Below are 25,915 nucleotides of genomic sequence, written 5' to 3' on the forward strand. Positions count from 1 at the left end.
GATTTTCATATCCCTGAAGTATGTTATTCCCAGAGGTTAACAAGGATGCGCTGCTCTTGCTGTCTTTTGAGACCATGTGTGCTACGATCGATTTCCATGACAGTGCATGTGCATTCTCTTTTCTGACCATGAAAGGAACTTTGCTTGAGATGTTTATACCTTTCTGCATTAGCAGTCTCCCCTGCTGCTTCAGCTGATTCTAAAACCAGCTAACATCTTCTTCCATCAAAATTGAAACCACTTTTTAAAAATTCCGTGGTTCTCTACCTCTTTCTTAGAATGTAGAATGTGAAAAAAGTCTTCCTCAGTTCCCTCCTGCCTGTATCCTGGGATATTTTAGGCATGTCAGCTGTTAAGGCTCTGAGCAAAGGTTTATGCAGTTGGCCCTTTGCCAGGCTTGAGCCTGTCTGAAAAGCCCCAGCGTTAGTAGTAGCTTTGAGTTTTTAGAGGTACAACATTGTTTTGTGTCTTTCACCTCTGTTGGTTTCAGAAGGATTTATGTAGCTGGGGATTGTTAGTAATGAAGTAGATTTTGTTAGCATGACAAGGCAAGGTAAAACCTGGGAGGATCACTGTGGTGCCTGCACCGATGGTTTGTGTTGTTTTAAGTTTGCAGCTCTGTGATAGATAGAGTGGGTGATGAGCGAGCCCTGTGTTTGCTTTTCTAATAAAAACAAGAAACTAACAAAAAGGAGGTTTGGGTAGGTATCATTTCTCCTCTGGTTCTTTTTTCTTTCAGCTGTCCATATTCTTTTTCTTCCATTACCATACTTAAGTCAAAATGAAATAAAAAATGATTTTTTCAAAAACTAGGTGTTTTTTTTTTTCTTTTTTTCAAAGACAGAGTTTCTTTGTGTAGCCTTGGTGACCTGGAACTGTGTAGATCAGTCTGGCCTCAAACTCACAGAGATCTGCCTGCCTCTTCTGGGTTTAAGAGTATTGCCAACATACCTGCCCCCCCACCCCCCAAAGATACTAGATATTCTTAGGAAAAGTATATTTTTTTATGTAACACTTCTTTCAGAAACTAACAGATTTATGAAACTAACCTGTATGTGGTAGCAGTTATGTCCATGAGGTGCAAATGATTTTCATGTTTTTCAGGAAAATATAGTTTTGTATTTAAGTCTTCAATTGAATTATTTTAAGCAAGTCTTTGAAAACTTGTTCTTCTTTAAAGCTGTCCATTTTACTATAATTTGTAACATAAAGGATATAAGTTTGTGAAGAAGTCTTTGAAAATGTGTGTGTATGTGTGTGTGTGTGTGTGTGTGTGTGTGTGTGTTTGAGACATAGTCACATGTAGTCTAGGCTGGCCTTGAACTCATTATGTAGTTGAGAATGACCTTGAACTTTTGCTTATCCTGCTTCCACCTGGGATGCTTGGGGTTTTTTTTTTGTTTTTTGTTTTTGGTTTTTCGAGACAGGGTTTCTCTGTGTAGTTTTGTGCCTTTCCTGGAACTCACTTGGTAGTCCAGGCTGGCCTCGAACTCACAGAGATCCACCTGGCTCTGCCTCCCAAGTGCTGGGATTAAAGGTGTGTGCCACCACCGCCCGGCGGGATGCTTGGTTTTATGTAGTGCTGGGGATTGAACCCAGGTTGTTATGCTCAGAGGATTTTTGTTTTGTTTTAATTTTAGACAGGGTTACACCATGTATCCCAGACTGACTTGAACTTGAGATTGGCCTGTCTCAGACTTCTAAATGCTCCTTCACACATGGCTTACTTCCTTTTTATTTGTTTATTTACTTGGGCTTTTGTTTTCTTTTGAGACAGGGTCTGTATGTAGCTCAGGCTGGCCTGGAATATGTGATTGCCTTAGACTCTCCCCTGCTGGGGTTACAGGAATGCATCAATATATCCAGCTATTTATTTTTTGTTATGTTTTCCAGTCTGGCTTTGAATTCTTGGGCTCCAATGCTACTCCAAGACCTTTTGATTACTTCAGCACTGGGCCTGCCTTACCACTGGCCCTGCCTTACTGCTGGACCTGCTTTACCACTGGGCCAAGCTGTCAGAAATCTCCTCCTACCCCTTTTACCTAAATGGAAACAGATAAATAGCAGAAAAGAAAACCCAGTTGAAAAATAGGCAAAGAACCTGAATAGACCTCTCTCTCAGGAAGATATATAAATTGCCAACAGATACATGAAAAGGTATTCAAAATCACAGATCATCTAATCATCAAGAAGGTTCAAATTAATTAGACATGCATTAGTGTTGCATAATTTGCTATATCCACAGTGGAAAATAGCACTAAGTTTCCCAAAGAAGTTAAAATTATCCAAGTACCTTATGAACCAGTGGTACCTTAAAGAAAATGAAATCATCTACCTTGTAAAGATGCCCTCCAGTGTTCTTTGCATCATTATTCAAATAATCAAGATAGAGAAACAACCACAGTATTCACCCATAGATGCAGGCTGAATATGAACTCTATACACACATATTATTTAGCTTTGAAAAGGAGATTCTACTGTTTGCAACTACCTAGATGAACTTAAATGACATTGTACTGAGTGAATACACCAAATACAGGTAGAAATACTGCATAATTATCATTTATATGTGAAATTTAAGAAAAAACTATGTAAATAGATGATATAGAGAGTAAACTAGTGGTTGGGAGTGGGATCTATAACTCCAGTTACCTAGGAGGCATTTGTCTAAGATCTTTAAGTACACTGTGAGCATGGGAAATGGTCTGGTGTACTAGAGGGGCAAAGGAGAGAGGAGGGAACTAATCATAGGGTATGTTTAAGTTGCTGGACCCCAGTAGTCACTGTGTGTATGTAACATCAAGTCACCATGTTAAAGCCCTTAAATATATACAATAATGTCAAGTCAGTGGGAAAATAAGTGAGGCAGTTCAGAAAAATAACTTCGTTGAACTTCAGTGTTAAGATGCAATTCTCTTATTCTCTTTTGCATAGGGTGTTTGTGAACCGAAGTTTAGCCATGGAAAAAATAAAGTGTTTTGGTTTTGATATGGATTATACCCTTGCTGGTGAGTACTAATTTTTTATTTTTTAAGAATTGCTGGTTTTGGTGCAACATAGTGGGTCCATGGGCAGTTCAGTAATCACTTGTTCATGTAATCATTTATTTGTCGGATTGTCTGTCCATTGAGATGTGTGAACACTGAAGTTACCCAGTATTCTTGAAAGTTGGTTCCTGAGCTTGTACAGATAGTTAGAAAAAGTCCTAACATTACTTTAAAACTCTTGTTAAAAAAAAAACTCTTTAGTAAAATTATAGGTTAATGAACACATTAATGTGTGTATCTGGGCATTTTTTGGCTTTTATTCTTTTAAGCTATTCTTCAAAAGTAGAAAAAATTTTTGAGACAAGAATTACACTATACTCCAAGCTGGCCTGGAACTCATGCAGGCTGGCCTGGAACTTGCATGGATCTTTTGCATCAGCTTCCAAGTTCTGGGATTATAGGCTTGTGTCAGTGCCCAGCTTAAAGATAAAATTTTGGGTTCCTCACTCTACCATAAAGTTAATTATTAAAGTTTTAAATATTTTATTATTATGGGTCAGAGTGGGGGTTGTAAGTGCTTGGATTGTAAGCATGCGTCATCACACCCAGCAACAGTTTTTAAAAACTCCATCATTTCCAAGTGGGTTTGATTGTGGTGCTAGTAATCAAACCCAGGGCCTGGTCATTGCAGGCAGTGCTTCAGTACTCCAGCTTCATAACGTTTTACTCTTTTTTAAGAGAAGATTTGTTTTATTTTTAGTTACAAGTACGTATATATGTGTAGGGTGGGGTACACATGGAAGCAGGTGACCACCAACCAAGGCCAGAGGAGGGCATCACATCCCCTAGGCCTGGAGTTACTGTGGTTGTGAGCCTCCTTCCTGCCTTGGGTGGTGGGAACTGAATTCAGGTCCTTTGAAAGAGCAGTGCACACTCTTACCCATTTGGCCATTTCTCTAGCTCATTAATAGTTTATTCTTAGACAGATAGGATGTGTGTTCATTTCCCATCAGAATGGTTGCATGAGGCTTGCTCAGTGTTACAATCTTCTTAAAGACTAACGTGTGTCCTTTCTTCCCTTCTGTCTCTGAGATATAGTTGAAATAATCAGTGTATCAGTCTATAGTTACATCTCCTCAGAATTTAAAATATTGACAACTTGTCAGGATATCCTTTAACTTAAAAAGTGAGCCAGGCAGTGGTGGAGCACACCTTTAATCCCAGCACTCAGGAGGCAGAACCAGGTGGATCTCTGTGAGTCCGAGGCCAGCCTGGTCTACAAAGCCAGATCTAAGACAGGCACCAAAACTACACAAAGAAACCCTGTCTCGGGAAAAAAAAAAAAAAAAAAAAAAAAAGAAGTGGTAAGGTTTCAGAGACAGGTTTGAGAGACAGCTTGGGCCCCTGTAAGTCCCTAACACAGACAGGTGCAGTTATGATACTCAGAGCAAAAATCTTCCAAATTTTCTTTTAAAAACTTGTCTTTAGCTAGATGTGGCAGTGTGCTCTCGGAGCCTCAGCACTTAGGAAGCCAAGGCTGAAGGATTTATTGAATCCAGAAGTTTGAGACCGTCACAGGCAGGGGCAGTCCTGTGAGATCCCTCTTTAAAAACAAAAGTTAAATATACAAAACTTTAAAATGTAAAAGTTGCTTTCCTGAATGGTTGTCATTAAAAATAACTGAGTAACTTTTGACACTGTTAATACACATAAAAGCAAAACAAAAATGCACATATTTGAAGTTAGAAGACTTTTCATTAGAAAAATGTTCCATGAAATACAGTGATAAAGTAAAAGAGGTGTATGTGTGTGTGTCTGTGTTTGTCTTTAAGGTTTGCGTATTTGGGTAAATACTTTAGTGTGTATATATATATGTGTGTATGACAGGGTGGGTCTTGCTGTCCGGCCTGTCTGGCCTTGAATTTATCTTTCCTTAGCCTTCTCAGGGCTGGCCTACTTGGTGTGAATCTCTTTACGAATAATTTTTTGTATGATTCTGACACCTGGTAAATTCCCTCACAGCATTAAAAATTTTGTTTATGTGTATGGATGTTTTTGCCTGCAGTATGTCTCTGTACTACATGTGTGCCTGGTGTGCAGGGAGGCCAGAAGAGGGCATCGGATTCCCTAGAACAAGAGTTAATAGACTGTTGTGAGCTGTGATGTGGCTGCTAGAAATCAAACTCGGTGCCTCTGGAAGAGTAGCAAGTGCTCTTAACCTCTGTAACCTCTGAGTCACCCTAGTATATCCCCCTCCCCAGAGCATTTTATAATATAGTTGCAGGGCGTGTTTGTCTGCTTGCTTTTAAGACAGGGTCTTCCTGTGTATCCTAGAACTTAGTACACTGAGAAGTCATTAGCCTGCAGCTTTGTGTGCAGTTGGAGCTGGACTTGGACTTGTTGCAAACCCCCTGCCTCTGCTTCTGCCTCTGCCTCCTGAGTGCTGGGATTACAAGTGCTGCCAGACCCATCTTAGTTGTAGCTTTGGATAATCTGTCTATTTATTGGCTTGTAAGTGTCTCAAGGGCAAGGGTTTTCCTTTTCTATATTTTTTTTTTTTTTTTTTTTTTTTTTGGTTTTTCGAGACAGGGTTTCTCTGTGTAGCTTTGCGCCTTTCCTGGGACTCACTTGGTAGCCCAGGCTGGCCTCGAACTCACAGAGATCCACCTGGCTCTGCCTCCCGAGTGCTGGGATTAAAGGCGTGCGCCACCACCGCCCGGCTATTTTATATTTAGTATAAAATGTGTTATATGGTACCTGCTAAATAAATACTAACTTCGAATGCGTGTGTTCTAGTCTGTTCTCTAGTCCCGTGATTCTTTCTTAACCTGTGGGTCATGACCCCATTGGGGGCTGAATATCAGATATTAACATTGCAGTTCATAACAGTAGCAAAATTACAGTTGTGAAGTAGCAATGAAATAATTTTATGGTTGGGGGGTCACCATAACAGGAAGAACTGTATTAAAGGGTCGCAGCGTTAGGAAGGTTGAGAACCACTGATCTAGTCTGTTTGAACCCTCACATTTTGTTCTTTTTTTTAGAATTTTCCTGATAACAACAAATCCTTCATGTTACTATATGAATTGTTAAAACAAATCAAAGCACCATAACAAAGCCCTCCATTAAAGGACCACTGTGTGGATGGCTTGGGTCAGTACAGTGCTCTCAGTGCAAGCCTGAGGACCTGAGTTTGCACCCCAGAGTGCTGGGGGATGTTTCTCTGCACTCTGGGAATCTGTGTTACCCCCACTGGCTAAGAAATAAAGCTGCATTGGCCTATGGCAGGGCAGGATGGAGCCAGGCAGGACAATCCAAGAGAGATCATGAAAGGAGAAAGGAGAGTAAGGGGAGACCAGCCCGCCGCTCAAGGAGCAAAAAAGATGCCAGCAGATCGGTAACACCATGGCCACGGCCACATGGCAACAAATAGATTAATAGAAATGGGTTGAGTTAAGTTAAAAGAGCTAGCTAACAAGAAGCCTGACCCATAGGCCATATAGTTTGTAAGTAATATAAGCCTCTGTGTGTTTACTTGGGACCAAGCAGCTGCGGGATGCGGGTGCTGTTGTTTCCACAGATGATGAGAACCTGCATCAGCCTCCTAAGTGTTGGGATTATAAGCTTGTGCCACCACACCTGGTTGGCAACTGACTTTTAAAACTCATAGATGGAATTTAAACCTAGATCAGTTTCCACTTTTCATGTGGTCTAAAATTTCAAGACAATGAGAATTGTCCAGTAATCTCTAGATATCAATAGGAGATGCAGAACAAAACAGAAACCCAAACAGCAAACAACAAACCATCAACCTCCTGTTTTCTAGGGTTTCATTTGGGGCCTCCAAATGAAAATCTTGATTGGAACAAAAATGCTCTTTCCTCACCTTTGAATTACAGTCCTTTCCTTAGAATGCAGCTAGTGTTGGTTTGTCTTTTCCTTTCCTTGCACTTGTGTGTGTGTGTGTGTGTGTGTGTGTGTACCCAGGGATGAGGGATGTGTTCATGTTAGGTAAGCGTTCTATCACTTAACTACAGTCCTAGCCCAATTTTAAAAAAATGATTTTAATTGAAATAGAATTACATAACTTTCCCCCCTCCAGCTCCTCCCAGCTACCTCAACCCTCCCCCTCCCCCACTCCCTGTGTGTCACCCTCATTTTCAAGTTGATTGCCTCTTTTTTTTATTATCATTAAATATAGTGTATACATGTGTGTGTCTGTGTCTGTGTGTGCACAGATACATAAATACAACCTGCTAGGTCTGTTTGTGTTGTCTGTGTGTGCACAGATACATAAATACAACCTGCTAGGTCTGTCTGTGTTGTTGAGTGTATGGTTTTAGGGCTGACGACTCTGCACTGGACTCCTGAGGCTAATTCTCCTCCTTTCAGCAGTCATTAGTTGCCTGTAGTTCTTTGTCTAGGGTAGACCCCACAGAAATTCCCACTTTCGTGTTAAGATACTCATTGGTACTACCGTTGTTCCAGGCTTGTTTATGCAGCCATTTCTAGAAGAGACTGACTGTAGACTTCCTGGTCTTCTGGCTCTTAAATGTCTTCTGCTCCCTCTGCGTCCATGTTTGATGAGATGTAGACGCAGGAGCTGTGATGTAGATGTATTCTTTGGGGCTGGACCCCCCATGGTCCATAGATCTCTGCATTGTGTAGTTGGGTTTTCCTGTGATGGTCTCCATTTGCTGTAAGGAGAAGCTTCTTTGATGAGGGGTGGTAGCTAGACTTAGCTCTTGGTATGAGGCTCACCTTTAGAATATAGTAAGGAATCTATGCTGGTCTAGCAAAGTGGCGGGTTTAGATCCTTTTCTAATGTTTATGACTTCACCAGCCCTGGGAAGATGGCTTGTGATTCTCCTCCTGCTGAATGGCCTTACATCCATGTAGACAGCAGTTGGTTACCACTCATACGGGAGTGACAGTTGCTGCACTTGTGCAGATACCTAGTCATGCTGGTAATTGTCGTAGTTCACAGGTGTGGCAGCTGGGTGGGACTGTTCAGTTGCTTCTCTCCTTTGGTAGCTTGTGTAGTGTTTTTCTGGTACCATGGACAAAAGAGGTTTTCAGATCAGATCCTGCTTGAATTTGAGTCTTGTGTTTTACATGTTCAATGTCTTCAGCAGTAGGGCCCACCCTCAACCCGAGAGGCGAGCAAGGCATTAATAATCTCTTTTGCTTTGAGAATCATTTGGACTACCCTGACCAACCATTTAAAAGGAGGTTTCTCCTAACTATTATGGGGGCTTTGTTAGTTTATGGGTCTTTGGGGAGCAGTCAGCCCAAATAGTTTAACTTCCTTTAAGATACACACATTTATTAATTCTTTGGGAATTTAATATACTGTATTTTGATCATACCCACCCCACAACTTCTCTTAACTCTTCCAGCTTTATCTCCAACATTCACCTCCCCACTTCTTTAAAAAAAATAATAACCCAGTGAGTCCAGTCTGTGCTGCCCACGTAGTCAGAAGTATGAAGCCATCTACTAGAGTGTGGTTGACCTGTCAAGGGCCACACTGGTAAAGAAAACTGACTCTCCTTATTCCAGAAGCCATTAACTGTCAGTAGTTTCACAGGTTGGGGGCTAGTGAGCCCACCATCTACATGCTAGAATGTTGACTACTTAGCTCAACTTCTACTTAGAAATAATCTTAAATGAAGTATCTCAATGTCTACCTTATTTCAAGTATTTTAAGAACTAACATAAAATTGTGTACATTTTCTCAATTAAAAAAAAGTCTCAGGGAGAGACTAGCGTCTTAGTCATTGTTTTATTACTGTGAAGAGACATCGTGACCAAGGCAAGTCTTATGAAAGAAAGCATTTAATTGAGGGCTTGCTTACAGTTTCAGAGGTTTGGTCCGTTATCATCATGGTGTGGAGCATGGCAGCCTACAGGCAGACAGTGGAACAGTAGCTGAGAGCTACATCTTGATCCATAGACAGAGAGGAAGAAGAAGGAGGAAGGGGGAGAGAAAGCCAGTGAGCACCTGGACCTGGCATAGGCTTTTGAAACCTCAGAGTCCACCCCCAGTGACACACTTCTTCCAGTAAGGCCACACCTATTCCAACAAGGCCACACCCCTAGTCCTTTTAATCCTTTCAAATAGTGCTGCTCCCTAGAGACTAAGCATTCAAATAATGTGAGCCTATGGGGGCCATTCTTATTCAAACCACCACAGGTAGAAAATATATTTGAGCTACTGCCCTTGTCTTTTTATATGCCCGTATCATTAAGTTGCTATGGATGAAATCCAATTATCTCAAACCTAAGTACTGTAAAGTACTTCCCTAAGCATGGAGAGAAGCATCAAAATAAAGCTATTAAAGAGTACCAGGGAAGAAATTAAGAAAAAGCAGCCCCCGATAATCCTGCTGCTAACAGAAGCATCTCAGGACTGTTGATCATTAGCCTCTAATAAATACATAGTAGATACACTCTGATTTCATTTTATTGTTACTGGGATGGACTCAGCTTTCTTGACATTTAAATGAACATTTTTTTTCATGGCTTGTTTACTGGGACCGGAGTCCAGGGCACTCATCATGTTTCTGTCAGCAATTGTATATCCTCACCAAACTCACTGGCAGTAGAGGCATTTAAAGCGATGAGAAAAACAATCCAAAGGAGAACTATGCAGTATTGGCATGCTGCCCCATAGATATCTCAAGTCGCAGTACTTTTCTCCCCTTTCTGGTGTTAATACACAAATCTTAGTATTTTTAAACTTTGTTGTTGTGAGGAGACAGTGATAGGGTCTCTCCCACAGCCAGCCTCAAACTCCTTATGTGGCCAAGGATGGATGACCTTGAGCTTCTGGTCCCCCTGCCTCCGCCCCATGTTGAGACAGCGGGCTCCTCTGTCACTCAGGATGTTGTGTCCACAGCCTCATGGAGGGATCACGGTCAGATGAAAATGATTGCTATGGCATTGCAATGACCGCCCCGAGGTTCTCTTATTTCTAAAACTTCAGCGTACTTTGTGGTTTCTGAAGAGTCAACTTACTTCCATCTGTATTTCCAGCTTAAGTACCTGAGTTTTATTTACTTAAGACTCTTAGAAGGAGATAATAAAAACATTTCAAAAAATAGGATAACTTGATGGAACCAGTACTTCTTAAATTTTTTATTCACTTCTCCTTTGTACCTGAGAGTTTTAAACATGATCTTGGATACATAGGTCTGTAATATAGGGATACAAATCATTTACTGACAATAAATAATGAAAATGATTTTAAAACACTTATTTGTATACATTTATTAAAGGCAAAGGCAAATTTGTATTGCTAGTAAGAGAGATGTGGTTGAATATTCATTCATTCATTCATTCATTCATTTATTTATTTGAGGTCTCACACTGTAGCACTTGCTGGCCTGGAACCTCTTATGTAGACCAGGCTAGCCTTGAAACTCTGCCTCTGCATTCTGGGTGTTGGGGTTAAAGGCATATACCCTATCTTGCCTTGGCTGAATACTTAACACTGTAATATGTAGAGCATATTCAGTGTTTTTCGTATTGATGGATATTTTGATTTTATAATCATCAGTGCTGAGAACACCGCTTCACATAAATACATAGTACAAAGTGGCAGAAATATGTTTAGGACAGTTTCAGAAATTGTTGGAAAGTCTGTCCTAATCTCAAGTCAAAATAACATTTTAAAATCAAGTCAGCAATAGAATTTTAAAATAAAAATTCTAACTAAATCCATCTAACATTCGATATGTACATGCTGAGAAAGTATGATGGGAACATATTAAAAGTCTATTTCTGTGGTTAAAATTTCTAAAAGAACAGAAAACTTTGTGTGTACAGTAAAAACACTAACTTATAGCACATATAGTCTCATATCAGCATGCTGTGTGGTGTGACAGCATGCACATGGAAAGTGCACATGCCATGTGTCTAGAACAGGTATGCGGTGAAGGCTTCTTATACAGTATGGGTGGCCACTGCCTAATACACCTCAGGTGCATCATAGTTGATTCTCGATTGACGGTTGGCCATTGTGAATTCAGAAACCTTTTAGTGTTGCTAAGGTTTTCTAGCCTCACATCCAGTTATACAACTGCAGATGGGTCAAAAGCCACGCTTAGAAGCTGTCACCTAAAATATAGGCTAGCACATTATACTGCATGGACCTGCTTCAGCTAGCAGACACAAGCTGGCTCAAAGAATGTTTGTTTAATTGGGTTATATTTTAAAACTGAAAGATGAGAGATAAAAAGCTAAGTTGGCGGTAGCTGCTTTTCATTCTCTCAAACAAGTCAGCTCTAGTTGAATAGCTACTTCTTGATCCAGGCAAGACACGCCCCACCCCTGATCACTTCGTATTCTCTTCCTGACGGTGACATAGGTGTTGGAAGATGTTAGCGGAGTCTGAATGTCAGGGCTGTTGTCAGGTAAGCTATGTCAGCATCAGGTACCTTCATCAGCCTGGCTGAAGGATATGTAGTTTTAAAGGGACAGCTTCCTGGGCTGGGTTAATTGGCTTCTTTTAAAGACATGTTATCTTCTGAAACTTAAAAACACCTGTTTGTGTATCCTGTAGTATAGCATGAGCTGTGAGTGCCTTCAGACTAAAGGCTATTTGTTTTTGGAAAAAATGCATTGATTTTAAAAATATCAATTAAAAACAGTACTGAAGATACAAGGTCCTGAAATGAGTGTAGATACTCTGAGGAAAAAAAAAAAACTTAAGTTATTCTTTTTCCTTTTATTTTAAAATAAGCGTTCTTTTAATACTCCTATTTGTATGTTTGCTTGCTTGTGTGCCTTAATGTTTGTTAAAGTTTTATTAGTATTCCTACCTGGCCGGTGCTCACTGTGTAGACTTGGCTGGCTTTGAACTTGAGACAGTCCTGCTTCAGCTTCTCACGTACTAGCAGTACATGCATGTGACATCATGTCTGGCTTAATACTCTTTAAAAATGTATGCATGTGCCTGTGTGAATGTAAGCTTCTTTTTTTTTTTTTTTTTTTTTTTTTTTTTTTTTTTTTTTGGTTTTTCGAGACAGGGTTTCTCTGTGTAGCTTTGCGCCTTTCCTGGAACTCGCTTTGGAGACCAGGCTGGCCTCGAACTCACAGAGATCCGCCTGGCTCTGCCTCCCGAGTGCTGGGATTAAAGGCGTGCGCCACCACCGCCCGGCTGAATGTAAGCTTCTTACATGGGGTAACCGAGGAGAAGGGAAGAGGTGTTGGAGATCCTGGAGCTAGAGTTACAGGTGATGTGGGTACCGGGACTTCAACTTAGGGTTCTCTGGAAGAGCAAGAAGTGCTTTTAATTGCTGGACCATTTCTCCTGCTCCCTGGATTGGTACTTTTAAACAAATAAGTCTCTTAATTACCATTTAATTTTGATTTTCAAGAACAGAAATATTGGCAGTATTTTAAAGCCCACTTACTTACTTTACTTACTTACATATTTAGTAGCTTGGAGGTTTAAAAATATTACTAAATGTGTTCCATGGTATATAGCTTCTTTATTTTTTATATGCAAATTGAAATTGAAGTAGTTTAAAGAAATTTCCAACTTTTTAGATTATTTGTAATTTCTGGGGTTAGAGAAAAATTGTTGCCTGTGTCTGTTGCTGGGTTACAACAACTACAACAGTTGCTTGGGTAGTTCTGATTAGTAGAAAAGGTCCTCTGAGAACTGTTTATGTGGACTAGAAAGATTTTATTAGTATTTTCTCATTTCAGAGATGAAATGCTCATCAATGTGTTTTCTAGTTATAATTACAGAGGACTAATGCCATATAACCTAATAACTAAATAGAAAGAATGTTAATGTTGATTTCACATACAGTCTAAAGGCAAATGACTCTTCTCGGGTGGTCAGGCTGCATTATTGTGTTTCATATTGTCTGGTAGTAATGGTTTCTCCTAGTTGCAATGTCTTAATATTTTTAGGTACTACATTCAATCGTTTATGCTATTCCTATGATTACCATCTCCCTTTTACATAAAAAGCAAACAAAAACCTACAGCCCAGGACTTAGAGGAGTCTGGGGACAAAGACTACTCATAAAGTTAGACATAAGGATATACACATGTGTACTCAACTCAGTTCTTTTGGGATGTTTGTTTAACCATGAAATCCAGTATTATAATTCTGCTTACTGAGCAGAAAATACACATTGACAAAATGAAAAGTTTTTAAAAATTTTTCTTTTATTCCAGATGTAGACATTGTTAGATTTTTAGCAGCATGCAATTAATATGGTGCATATCCAGATGACAGAGTTAGGTGCTGGAAAGTAGAAGATTGATATAGGGAGATTCAGCATAAGTGGATACTTGAAAGCAAGATGGGGTTGCTTTGGTTTTTGTTTATTTTATTTAAAGTAGTCTTATGTGATATAGTCCAATTTAAGTACAATTTACCAGTCAGTTTCTATAAAAGCTGCTAAAGAAAACGAGGCTGGGCGGTGGTGGTGCACACCTTTTAATCCCAGCACTCAGAAGGCAGAGGCAGACGGATCTCTGGGAGTTCAGTCAGCCTGGTCTACAGAGCTAGTTCTTGGACAGCTGGGACTATTACGAAGAAACCCTGTCTCTAAAAACCAAAAGAAAACAACAACACCAAAAAGACTATTTTGGCTTAAAATTTTATTATCAGGCTTGGCTTGTGTTCCTAACTCAGGGTGCCAGAGAAAGAAATAATACACAATACTTACTCTTATTTTCAATGCTTGTGTTTTTCTTATAGCCAATTAGAGTTAATTTTAGTGATGGTTGGAGGATTCTAGATTGGAGGGCAGTGGTAACTCCTATAAATACCAATTTCCAAATGTTATCTCTCCGTTCCAGCTCATCACAACAGTTTTAAAACCAGCTTTTGTTTTTGTTTTGTTTTGTTGTGTTGCTTTGTTTTGTTTTTAACAGGAGAGCCAGTGTAACTCCTTCAAGACTGGAGTGGCACATACTACCTGCATCTGCCTCATGTGAGTTCTCAGTTTGGCAGCAGTCCTCCGCTGGGCTAGAACCTCTGTAGAGGTTTGCCCTTTATTTTTCTGAAATCTGTAAGCTACTACACAGTATGTCTTGGTGACAGTGGTAAAAGATGCATAAGCATTCCAGACTCCTGGCAGAAACTTTGCTTAGTCAAGGAGCATCGTCCACTGACGTCAGCTCCGCTTTGGTTGGGTGAACAGCTCCTCCTCAGCAGACTACAGCTTCATCCCCACAGCGTGCAGATATTTTTGAAGAGCTGCTTTTCCTTGCAGATTATTGAGTAAAGAATATCTTTAAATGCGCTCAGCAGCTTCAACTTTCAAAGCTTTGCCTGTTCTCTTTGTAATCTTGTTACATAACCTGAGAACACTGTGTGCTGTCCTAGTGGCTGGAGGGGGGGTTGTTTGTTTGTTTGTTTTGTTTTTTCCTATTTCTTTTGAACTCTGGCCCTTAAAACAGTTTCTTTTTGTTTTCGGATTTTGGGTAAATTGGGCTAGGCCACAGAATTTCCTCAGAGAATAAGTGAGCAGTTAATGTGAGATCGTGTGTCCTCTGAAACCATTGGCCAGGTGTTGGAACCATGGGAAGATGTAAGAGTTGAGGCTCGAAGCCACAGTTTTGTGAGAAAAGCTGAAGTTAGAGCTTTTGCAGCTATGGGAAGACGTAGATAGAACTGCACAGTCTGAGGGGATAGATTGGTCTCTGCAGGTATCTGTGGCCAATTTAAAGGGCCTGCTGGTGGATGGGGGGGGGGGCGTGCATTGGATTTTTTTTATTATTATTATTAGTTTTTTAACGTTTTGTTTTTTTTTTTTTTTGAGACAGGGTCTCATTAAGCAGCCTCGGGTGACCTAGAGCTTACTATGTAGAGCAGGCTAGCCTTGAACTCACAGAGGTGTGCCTGCCTCTGCCTTGAGTGCTTCTTTATCTTCAGAGGAAGGTAGCACTGCATATGCTTCAGGACGTGTCGCAGCCAGCTCAGAATATATGAGTTTACTCCCCAGGGGCACTCAGGAGAACCGTGTAAAGCCCACTCTGCACTACAGTTGTAGTGGCTTCTTCAGCTGTGTCTGTGTTACGGGGAGCTCTTTGCAGATGATTTCGTGGCCTGGGAGTGTGCACTGCTGAAATGAAGAGCCAAGAAGCTTGTGAGGAGATGTCAGTAGCTTGTCTGTCTTGCTGATTAATATAGAGCTCGGTGAAATAGATAGTCTTGTCAAAGAGGAACTTGACTCTGTCTGTGATGAATCCATTTCTGCCCGAGACTAAGGCAGTCTGTCTGTTCTAGCCCAGTTGGAAGAAATTAGAAGAGTATAGCATGCTTCAGCATCCAAGCTTATGTTTTGGCGGCCTGCATAATCTAGAAGTTCATAGCAATAGTTATAGACCCCAACACAAAGAGTTCTCAGACTTGGTACACCTGAATTCCAGCTCAGGTCAGCCAGTGAGGAGGATACATTGTATTTCTGGGAAGTGCTCCGAACTCACTTAGAGGAAGGAAGATTAGTGTTTCTAAGGTGGAATTTGTAGAAAGTCGCCATAGTTAAATATTTGAGAAGTTCTGCCCTTTGAACACAGCGTAAATGTGGTACTTTGTTTTTGTTTGTTATTTTAGGGTTTAGAATTATTTTTGTGTATTTTTTTCACCCATGAGATTATGTCTCCTAGGTATGATGGGATGCTGTATACATGATAGATACCTCAACAATATAGCTGCCTAAACAAGACCTGAACAGTATGTTAATGCAGAAGTGAGAAATCTCACAGGTCCCACCTTTAGACAAAGAACTACAGGCAACTAATGACTCCTGGTAGAGAATTACCCTCTCCCAGGGGTAGCCCCCTAATTGATTATCCAATACAAAGAAAGTAGTCAGCCTCGAAGTCATATTCACACAAGCCATACTGAACAGACTCAGTAGGTTGCATTTATATATTTATGTATTTGTGTGTGTGTGTGTGTGTATATATATATATATATATATATATATATATATATATATATGCAACAACAATAGTAAAAAAGAGACCATCAATTTTAGAGGAAGTGGGGAGGAAACATGGGAGGGTTTGGAGGTAGGACAGGTAGGGGGGAAATTATATAATTATATTTTAATTTAAAAAATTTAATAACAAAAATTAAAATGTTAAATTAATTTGACCTTCAGTTCAAATTGTCTCATGGACATAATTTTCAGTGACAGATTAATCCATCATAACTCACTGACCACAGAAAATTGTCAATTTAGGGATGAGTTTGAGAGAATGGGGGAATAATAAGGTTTAGTTTTAATCTTTAATTTGATAGCATATTCAGCAAATCATCCTTCTTGAAATATTAATAATTGAAAAATATTTCACATGGACCAGATTCCAGAAGACAAAAGGTCAGCTGTACTGGAATTTTGTTTCCTTAAATAGTTTTTGAAGTAAATAAGATTTTTATTAGAATGGCGAAGTGATTTGGGTTTTTAAAAATTTTATCAAAAGGAGGTTTACATGGAATTGGGGTGCCATCATGGCTGGGGAAGACAGGTGAGAAATGCTGGGTTTTGTTGTTGTTTTTCTTGGTGTAAATCAGTCAGTATGAGGAGTACCAGGCCTTACTGGTCACCATCTCTTACTCTTGTGACTCATGTGAACATGTAGTACTTCCTTTGCCACACGGTACATCATACAGATTTGGAAGGCTTTGAGGGACATATTATAGGGAGGATAAAGTAGACATTACGGGAGGAAAGAGGTCTAGCTGCTTTTGAAAATATCCAGAGTTAGTGTTAGCGTTCTGTCTGTCAGTCTTCCCTCTGGGGCAGCAGTGGCACAGGCTGCCTGCATGGCTCGGATGAGCTGCAGCCCAGCAGTCTCCTCAGACTTTGTAGCCTCTAGTAGCACGACGATGTGTACCAAAGGATTTTGAAAGGTCAGCTTTAAAATTGTTTTTCAACTTGACCTTTAAAAATAGATGAATAGACCATTATACTGTGCCTTTTAAAGGTATGGAGGCATCTGGATGTTTCTTGCCTTTCTTGTCTTAGCCATTCAGTTCCTGCCTTTGGAGACAACCAGTATTAGTTTCTTTTATCTATTTCCAGAAAATACTCTCTAAAAGATCATTTTTCCAAGAAGAAAGATGAGTTTTACTCTTTAAAGTGTTAGTACCTGAATGAAAAAAGAAATAAAAGGACATGGCTGCTCCTAAGGGATTGAGGTGAAGGTTTATCATAGATACAGGGAGAGCACAGGAAGAGTCCAGAGTGAACATGAGCAGTCAGCTGGTTCAGGCCATGTGATGGGAAGGGAGAAGAAGAGAAAGGAGGCTAGGAGACCAGAAGACCAAGACCAACAGGCAAAAAAAAAAAAAAAAAAAAAAAAGTTGGAGTAGCCAAAATGGCTGGGTTATATAGTATATAGAGAAGAGCAGCTGGGGAAGGGGCCCAGCTCAGTCCCTGGGCTGGAGAGTTCAGGGTAGGGGGTGGGGTATGCCAGCCAGGAGGACTCTGTAGCAGTGGGGGACTGAGGGAGACTGGCCACCAGATTCCACTTTGACATGTTGTTGTGGGCACCTCAGTTAGCAGTTAGATTTCAGACCTAACAGTACCAGTTTACATAGGCAAACAGATGGCAAAATCCGGTTTGAATATGGGCTAAATATAACAATATAGTAACAATAGTTGGGACTAGTTTTTTAAGACTAAGAACTGGGTGGATATCTTTGTCTTAGCTAGCATTTAGGAAATAACAGGTCTTTTATTTTATTGGTATTTATAATGTGACTTACCTGCTCCTAGAGATGAGAAAGGTTGCTAACCTAAGTATTTCATTTGGAAAAAGCATATTTGAAGGAGTAACATTTTATTGAGCTGCAGTGATAACACTCAAGTTTTTCCATTGTGTAAAATTGTAGACATAGTCAAAGGAAACCCCATAGCCCGAAACCCATGTTATTTGGCTTGTAATAAACAGTATGTTTCTGAAGCAGGTTAGGAGAAATAAGTAACTTTTACACACACACTTTCATTATCTGCCTGCTGTGACCATAGTAACCATGTCTGATGAGTCAAAATTTAATGTCTAATTCCTGGTTCACAAACTAGATTTTCCTAATTGGCTTAGGTATGTATGTTTTCTTACGGTTTGTTTGCAGTGATACTTGTCAAGTGTGGTTTTGAAGGTTGCTGCAAGCCTAACAGTTGTTTGGGCTCATAACATTTGGCAGGTAGAGCAGAGCTACTGATTAGAAGACCACAGAGCAACTACCAGAAAAAGCTAAAATTAAAGTATAAAGATAAGGGGGGAAAGCTTGTTCTGAATATTGCTGCACCAGTTACAGTTAACGCCTTCAACAAATACATACCTCTCTTACCTAGTTTGCTATTTATCAGTCTCATAGTTAATGTCATAGCTGTGTACAGTTAGCCGCCCCCCCCCCCCCCCCCGCCCACTAAATTGTGGGAGTCAAAGAGTAGATACAGGAAAAATGTTTACAGCAGGTTATAACTGTTCTGACAGAACCTGTTTCTGCTAACGGTTGAATTTCCTTAATTACTAGGTATTCTTCAGAAAAGGTTTGAGGGAGAAGGAAAGAGGAGTTGGGAAAGAGTAGAGAGAGATGCATTCATTTGGCCTCTCTTCCTGGGCTGTTCTTCTTGCTGACTAATGAACCTCCTCTTCGTGCAGTGTACAAATCTCCGGAATATGAATCCCTTGGCTTTGAGCTTACTGTGGAGAGACTGGTTTCCATTGGCTATCCTCAGGAGCTGCTCAGTTTTGCATATGATTCTACATTCCCTACCAGGTAAATTTTCAAGATATTTTTGGATTAAGAATTACTTCCTCTGTCCCAAAATTATAAATTCCAAACTTATCTGCAAACTGTCCCTGCAAAAATAATTGATTTAAAAATTACCAGAACTTTTCATGCATCTACTCAGTCATCACACTTCTATCTCTTTTGTGTTCTCTCTTCTTTCTCTGCCCCTCCTTCCTCCCTCCTCTTCCCTTCCCCTCTTTCCTCATCCCGGTCTCCTCCCTCTTCTCTCTCAACATGTTTGTATCCTAGGCTGGCCTCAGACTCGCTCCTCCTGCATCAGACTCTCAGGCACTTAGTGCTCAGCTCCTTGTGCTCTTGATGCCCCACTGATGGGTAAGAAAGGGGGTTGTTACAGCTAAAGATGGCTACAGGTGTCCTGTCTGCCCTCTTGACTTCAGGAGGGCAGCTGTATGTTTTGCTAATACATTTAACTTGATAGGAAGAACCTTTTGGCACTCTGCTTTTCTGGCTTTGATAGGAAGAGTTAAGATTATGAAAGACATTTGTTTGAAATACTATCACAGTTGACCAGTGTGCAGCATTTGATACAGGGATATGCAAGCAGGTCAATGTCCAAAGAAATTCAAGGACTAGTGTAGAGAGATAGCAGTTGTCTTAAGAGGAAGGGTAGTTAGCTATGCTTGTTTGATTGAACCCTTACTCCTGACACAAAACAGTTGTGATTATTACATACGTGGAGTAAGTATTAGTTGCTCAGAGATCCATCTCCCTCCGACCGTCCGTCTGCCTCCACAAGTGCCGGGATGGATGTACACTTGCCTATGTAGTACAACTGAGCTGTGTCTCCAGTAATGTGATGTATCTTTTTAAATATATTCATTCACTTAGCATATATGGTTATTTTGTTTGGGGGACATAACTGAAATTCTGGTGTGGTGATTGAGTGCATAAGATTGCTGCGTGTATTACCTTGCACTATCAATGTCTTCATTTTTATGTAGAGGACTTGTCTTTGACACACTCTACGGAAATCTCTTGAAAGTTGATGCCTATGGAAACCTCTTGGTTTGTGCACATGGATTTAACTTCATAAGAGGGTAAGTACAAAGAACCCTTAGCCTCTTTTTAGTGTGTGTGTGTGCATGTATACACACATGTGCCCCAGGACAACCTTGGGTGTCATTCACCAGGAATTGTCCATCTTACTTTATTATGAATGTGTGCATGTATGTGTGAGTGTGCACACGTGTCACAGTGTGTGAGAGGAGGTCTTAGGACAACTTTTAGAAGTTAGTTCTTCCCTTTCATTGTCGGTTCCTTCCAAGGGTTGAATGTAGTCAGTAGGTTTGCGCAGTAAGTTCTTACATTAGGCCCTTTCTACCTTGTTTTTTGAGACAGAGTCTCAGGGTTTGGGGCTAGTAGGCTAGGATAGCTGGTCATGGAGCCTGAGAATTTAGCAGTGTCTACCGTCCCAGAGCTGGGATTGCAGGTATGTGCCTCTGTACCCTTCATTTTGATATGTAGGTTCTCAGACTTGATTTCAGGTCCTTATGCCCATGTGGCACACATGGTGATATATTGTGTCCCCCAATTAAACTTATCTGGGGTCAGAGAACAGAATAGCCACTAGATTAGACATAGAGACCAGACAGTGGTAGCACACACCTTTAATCCTAGCATTCGAGAGGCAGAGATTCATCCGGATCTCTGTGAGTCAGGGCGTACTGGGAACAGAGCCAGGCATGGTGGTACATGCCTTTAATCCCTGCACTAGTTAATCATAAAGGTCTGGAGTCTGTACAGACAGACAGGAAGTGATGTAGCTGGGCGGAGAGAGGAAGTGAGATGCAGAACAGAAAGGCATATAGGCGTGGATATGCAAGAAGTAGCTCTCTTTGGAGACTGAGGTGTCGGTGAGGTAAGGTTGGCTGTGGCTTGTCCTATTCCTCTGATCTCTCAGTTTTAACCCCAATATCTGACTTTGGGTTTTTTATTAATAAGACCGTTTAGCAATTCGTCTTACAGGCACATACTTTACCAAGTTCTAAGTTTTTTGTTTTGTTTTTTTTTAATTTATGTGCATTGGTGTTTTGCCTGCATGAGGGTGTCAGATACCCTGGAACTGGAGTTACAAACAGTCGTGAGCTGCCATGTGGGTGCTAGGAATTGAACCCAGGTCCTTTGGAAGAACAGCCAGTGCTCTTAACCACTGAGCCATCTCTCTAGCCCAAGTTCTAAGATTTTTATTTTTCCTTTTTAATACAGAAGAGATATGCATATAAAAGTCGTTTGAAATTTTTTGAACTATATAACAATTTAAATAACTGAGATTTTAATTAGCTAGTACATTTTAATCTTTGAATATCTCCAGACATTTATATAATGAAAACATTTTAAAACACAGGGTTAAAAATACAAGAGACCCTAAATACAAGGTAGTGCTGGGCACAAGAACACTTGCCCATGGTACTAACTACTCTGAAAGCTGAGATGGGATTCTTGAATTCAGGAATTCTATGCCGGTGCCTGGGTAATATAACAAGACCCATCTCAGTAATCAGAAAAGATGGGGAGAAAGGCTGGGTGTGGTGGTGTATACTTTAAATGTCAGCACTGTGAGACAGAGGCAGGCAGACAGTGGATTCCAGGACAGCCAGGGCTATTCAGAGAAACCCCCCCTCAAAAGAGTAAATAAGTAAATAAATAAAAAAAATAAATTAAAAAAAGGATGGGAAGATGGGGCAGTAGAGGACAATTGGATTGTAGAACATTTACTCAGAATGTGAGGAGGTCTGAGTTTGACCCACAAAAGGAAGAGGAAGGCGGCCGAGTGAGAAGAGGAAGGCCCTGAATTTAAACCAAATGACACGGTTTTATAATATTTCCACTGGCTTACTCAGGTGGGAGTTTCTTCCCTAGTAAGAAACGTAGTATCTGCCTAGGATGTTTTTTTTTTTTTTTGTTTTTGTTTTCTGGCTTTTTTTGGTGAAACATCCCAATTTTTTTTATTTAAAATAAACCACAGTTGCCAGGTGGTTGTGCTGCACACCTTTAATCCCAGCAATCAGGAGTCAGAGGCAGATGGGCCTCTGAGTTCGAGGCCAGCCTGGTCTATAGAATGAGTTCCAGGACAGCCAGGGCTACATAATAGAGAGATCCTGTCTCAAAAAAAAAAAAAAAAAAAAAATTACAACAAAACACGCCGGGCGGTGGTGGCGCACGCCTTTAATCCCAGCACTCGGGAGGCAGAGGCAGGCGGATCTCTGTGAGTTCGAGGCCAGCCTGGTCTACAAAGTGAGTTCCAGGAAAGGCGCAAAGCTACACAGAGAAACCCTGCCTCGAAAAAACAAAAAAAAAAACCAAAAAAACAACAAAACACACAGTTTGGGGGCTGGAGAGAGGGTTCGGTGAGTAAGAGCACTTGCTGCACTTGCAAAGGATCTAGGTTCAGTTTCCAGCACCCACACTGTGCCTCATAACCATTTGTAACTCCAGTTCCAAGGGATCTGATGCCCTTTTCTGGCTTCCACAGGCACCTAGCATGCACATGATGTATGTACATATGTACATGCAGGTAGAACATTCATGTATATATATATATAGTTTTTTTAAATTTATATATAGAGAGTTTTATATATATATATATAATACAATTTGAAACTGTATTAGAGTCATAGCTGCAACTTGAAATGAAAACATATTATGCTTTCATGTAATTTTTCTGAATTACTTATTCTTAATGGTAAAGTGGTAAAGTCATCACAATCATATTGGGATAATTAAAAAGACAATGTTTTTGGCAAATGCTTTTTCTTGTAAGAGGTGTAAACTAACTGAAATTGTGTCAGAACATCCTCTAAATCTGAAGTCATAGCTGTGTCCCACTTAGAATTGGAGCACCTGATACAGTGCTGTTCAACAAGCTCTATTACATAACACAGGCTCAAAGATGTCTGAGTGTACTTGTGAGAATGAAGTGACGTGCACATTCACCCTGACCTCTCTGAGCAGGCCAGGAAGGCTGTGTGTGTACCTTCTGTCGCTTTAAGGGTGATTTTGTATAAGGAAGCAGGATTTAGAAGGAAAATGATGACATGTAGCATCACCAACCTAAGCTCATTCATGGTCAGACACTGTCATTGTTATTCAGGGTTCTCCTTATGTCTGAAAGGGATTTCATTGCTGCGGTTGTTAGTTGAAAAGAAGGTAGAGGGAAAAAAATGAATAAATTTCAATAAATTTGTTTTACAACCAAACTTGCTAATTGAAGATGTTCAAGCCTAAGCTAGGGGTAGTGGTCCACATCTGTAATCATAGCAGGAGGATTAGGGGTTCAAGCATCCTTGGCTACATAGGCCAGTTTGGGCTACCTAATACATTATCTCAAACAAATGACACGATCTGTCAACCTCCTATGTTCCCCCTATAAAGCTTCAAAGTAGCTCCTTTGGAAATACTTTTGATAGTATTTCTGAAATAAGTGATTTGTGAGTAATGCAGATTCATTCAAGCTTAGTGTGCCACAGCCCTTAGAATCAAAAGGAAGGGTCTCGGGGAAGAGGACAAACGTGGAGGACATGGTTCTAACGTGCAGTGGTTCTGAGGCTGGGAGAGAGCGTGCCCATCTGGCATTGTCACTCGTGTCACGAAGTTACCGGGCTTCAGTATTGTCACTGCTCTCTTTCCAGTCCAGAGACTGTTCCTTTTGTTAAGATGCAGCCTTCCCCTGGCTGGAAATGTAATGGCTAACCACGTTTATCAGTCAATTTGAGTTGTAATTGCTAGAAAGTAATTGCACCTGTGTTTGTCTAAGGCCTGAACTGGAGTGAGGGTCCGTTAGTGCTACTTGCTTCTGCCTGAAGGCCAAGGAGGTGGCTTTCTATTGATTCTTCATTTAATGGAGACTCTGTTTCATAAGGATGACAAACAGGGTGACTAAACCTTGTATGATTTTATGTCCTAACTGGAGCTCATACCATCGGAAGTTAATTAACTTAAATAGGAATTTACCCAACTTGCACTTAAGTATAAGCTTTAAATTTGGTTTTCTTTCTATTGGTGAATCTTTTACCATGAGAATTATATTTTATGTATTTTAGACTTTTTACTCTTAGATTCTTTTTATTAATGCCTTCCTCTTTCTAAAGAGTTTCATTTCACTCTCCAAGCTTCTTTGTGGGGATATGTGTGTACATGCTGGCCAGTGGTTGGTGGCAGGTGTCTTTCTCAGTCACTCCATCTTATTTTGTGAGGTAGAGTATCTCTGGAGCTCACTGCTTTGTCTGAAATGAGTAGCCAGAGAGTTCCCCTCCTCTGTCTCCACCCTTCTTTCCTCGTTGCTAGGGTTACAGGTACATACTGCAGTGCTTGGCATTCACGTGGATATTGGGTTCTTAACACAAGTTTCTCATGTTTGGGTGACAAGCACTTTACTGATATGAACTGGGCCTTGCAAGTTAAGTAGGTCAGTTCAGAAGTTGGCCTGCTTTCAGTAAAGAGGAACAGAGAAAAATACAGCTCAGATGGGTTAAGAAAAACATGCTTTTTGTTCTAAACTCCATTCAGGAGCACAAATGTCCGCTAAGTGTTGGCACAGAAGCCAATACACCCCTACACGGATCCTTTCTGGATTTTCCTTGCTGCTCTCTCCACATTCACTTCCTGCTCTCTCCACATTTACTTCTTGCTACTTTAAATCTGTTTATTTCTTTATGTCATTTATTGACTGACTTATTCTGAGACAAGGTTTCACTGTGGTGCGCTGGATGGCCTGGAGCTCCAGTGTTGACCAGGCTGTCGGTGCTGGGAGTACAGGGTGAGCCTCTTGTTAGGGCCTGTTTGCCTTAAACCTTTTAAGTTGAATAGTTTCCCTTAGTCTTACAGTTCCTCACAGTGCTATTGTAGTGTTGACTTGTATGTTCTTGATGTACCTCCCCCAGCACAGTGGGGACCTGAGTGTTGTCTGTGAAGAGGGCTCTTTAAGGGCTCACCTGAGCCTGGTCATCTTCATAGCTGGCCTGATTTAATATCTGAACACTCTTGCACATAGCCATCAGAATGTTTTAATATAAATTTGAATAATGACTATTTCCTAGCGTTAACATGTTAACTTTTTATATGTCAATTAATTCTTAAAATTTTCTTGCAGACCAGAAACTAGAGAGCAGTATCCAAATAAATTTATCCAACGAGATGACACTGAACGGTTTTACATTCTGAACACACTATTCAATCTTCCAGGTAGAGCACCCTCTGCTTACTCTGCATGCTGTCCTTCCTCCCAGGACCACTTGTTGTCATTCAAGGGAGCTAATTAAATCAACTTGATTATTTTACTTACAGCTTATTAATACCCGTTCTTAATTTTTCAGAGACCTACCTGTTGGCCTGCCTAGTAGATTTTTTTACTAATTGTCCAAGATACACCAGGTACGTTTATACTACCGCTTTCTTTATCCAGTTGATTTTTAAATTAATGAACAGGGTTTTAGAGAACTGGCCATTGTAGGTCTTTTCTGCTTTTCTAAAGTGAATTTAGTGCTAGTGAGAGATGCTACATTGCCAGCCTGAGAGATGGACAGCAGCAGCAGCTCCATGCAGGCTCTCACCTCCCACACGGCCCCTCTTCTTGCCAGTGTGCTGCAGCCATGTTTGGAAGGGACCACTTCTGATTGGCTTCTCCTGGGAGTGAAGACGGCCAGCAGAGGTGCTAATTGTGACACCTGAGTGGGAGGTTTGTGTGGTGATTATCTGTCCAAGCAGAGTTACACTAAAACCCCCAACTCATTTCACAGCAGCTACCCAGGAGCCATTCAGGGATGGCCATTTAGTTTCATTCCCAGGCCCAGCAAGATTTCATCAAGGAAGGAGTACTGTTTCTTTTTCTTAAAGCAGAGTTTAAGTCTTGCACAGGTTAGCGTTTCCTTTTGGGGGAGTTGTGTTGCCATTGCTTGATGTGGAACAGCCTTCTGTGCTGGAGTCTGCTAATTTCTTCCCTACCGCCACCCACTCAGGGCACCAAACTTGATGGAAAACTGAGTCACAGATAGAAGTGAGCAGCATCTTTGTACCTAGGGACAATGCCAGAAAGATTGGGGTAGAAGAACCTCTGTTCTAAATGTCTGTTCAGTGAGAACCTGTTTATAAGTGACAAACTTGGTATTTGGGGACCTTGATCTTTTAGTTT

The 25,915-nt window shown here is 40.6% G+C and overlaps 1 protein-coding gene across 1 annotated transcript in view; it reads left to right on the forward strand.

Moving 5' to 3' along the window:
* The window catches only part of Nt5c2 (5'-nucleotidase, cytosolic II), a 145,872-nt gene that overhangs the window by 109,533 nt on the left and 10,424 nt on the right, over positions 1-25,915 (forward strand). Inside the window, exons 3-7 of the mRNA XM_059256887.1 lie at positions 2,935-3,008; positions 18,636-18,753; positions 19,731-19,826; positions 24,878-24,969; positions 25,101-25,158. Coding sequence (XP_059112870.1) covers positions 2,935-3,008; positions 18,636-18,753; positions 19,731-19,826; positions 24,878-24,969; positions 25,101-25,158 — 438 coding nt within the window. The remainder of the gene's footprint in view (positions 1-2,934; positions 3,009-18,635; positions 18,754-19,730; positions 19,827-24,877; positions 24,970-25,100; positions 25,159-25,915) is intronic.

Source organism: Peromyscus eremicus, chromosome 1 (assembly GCF_949786415.1).
Source record: "Peromyscus eremicus chromosome 1, PerEre_H2_v1, whole genome shotgun sequence".
Lineage (NCBI taxonomy): Eukaryota > Metazoa > Chordata > Mammalia > Rodentia > Cricetidae > Peromyscus > Peromyscus eremicus.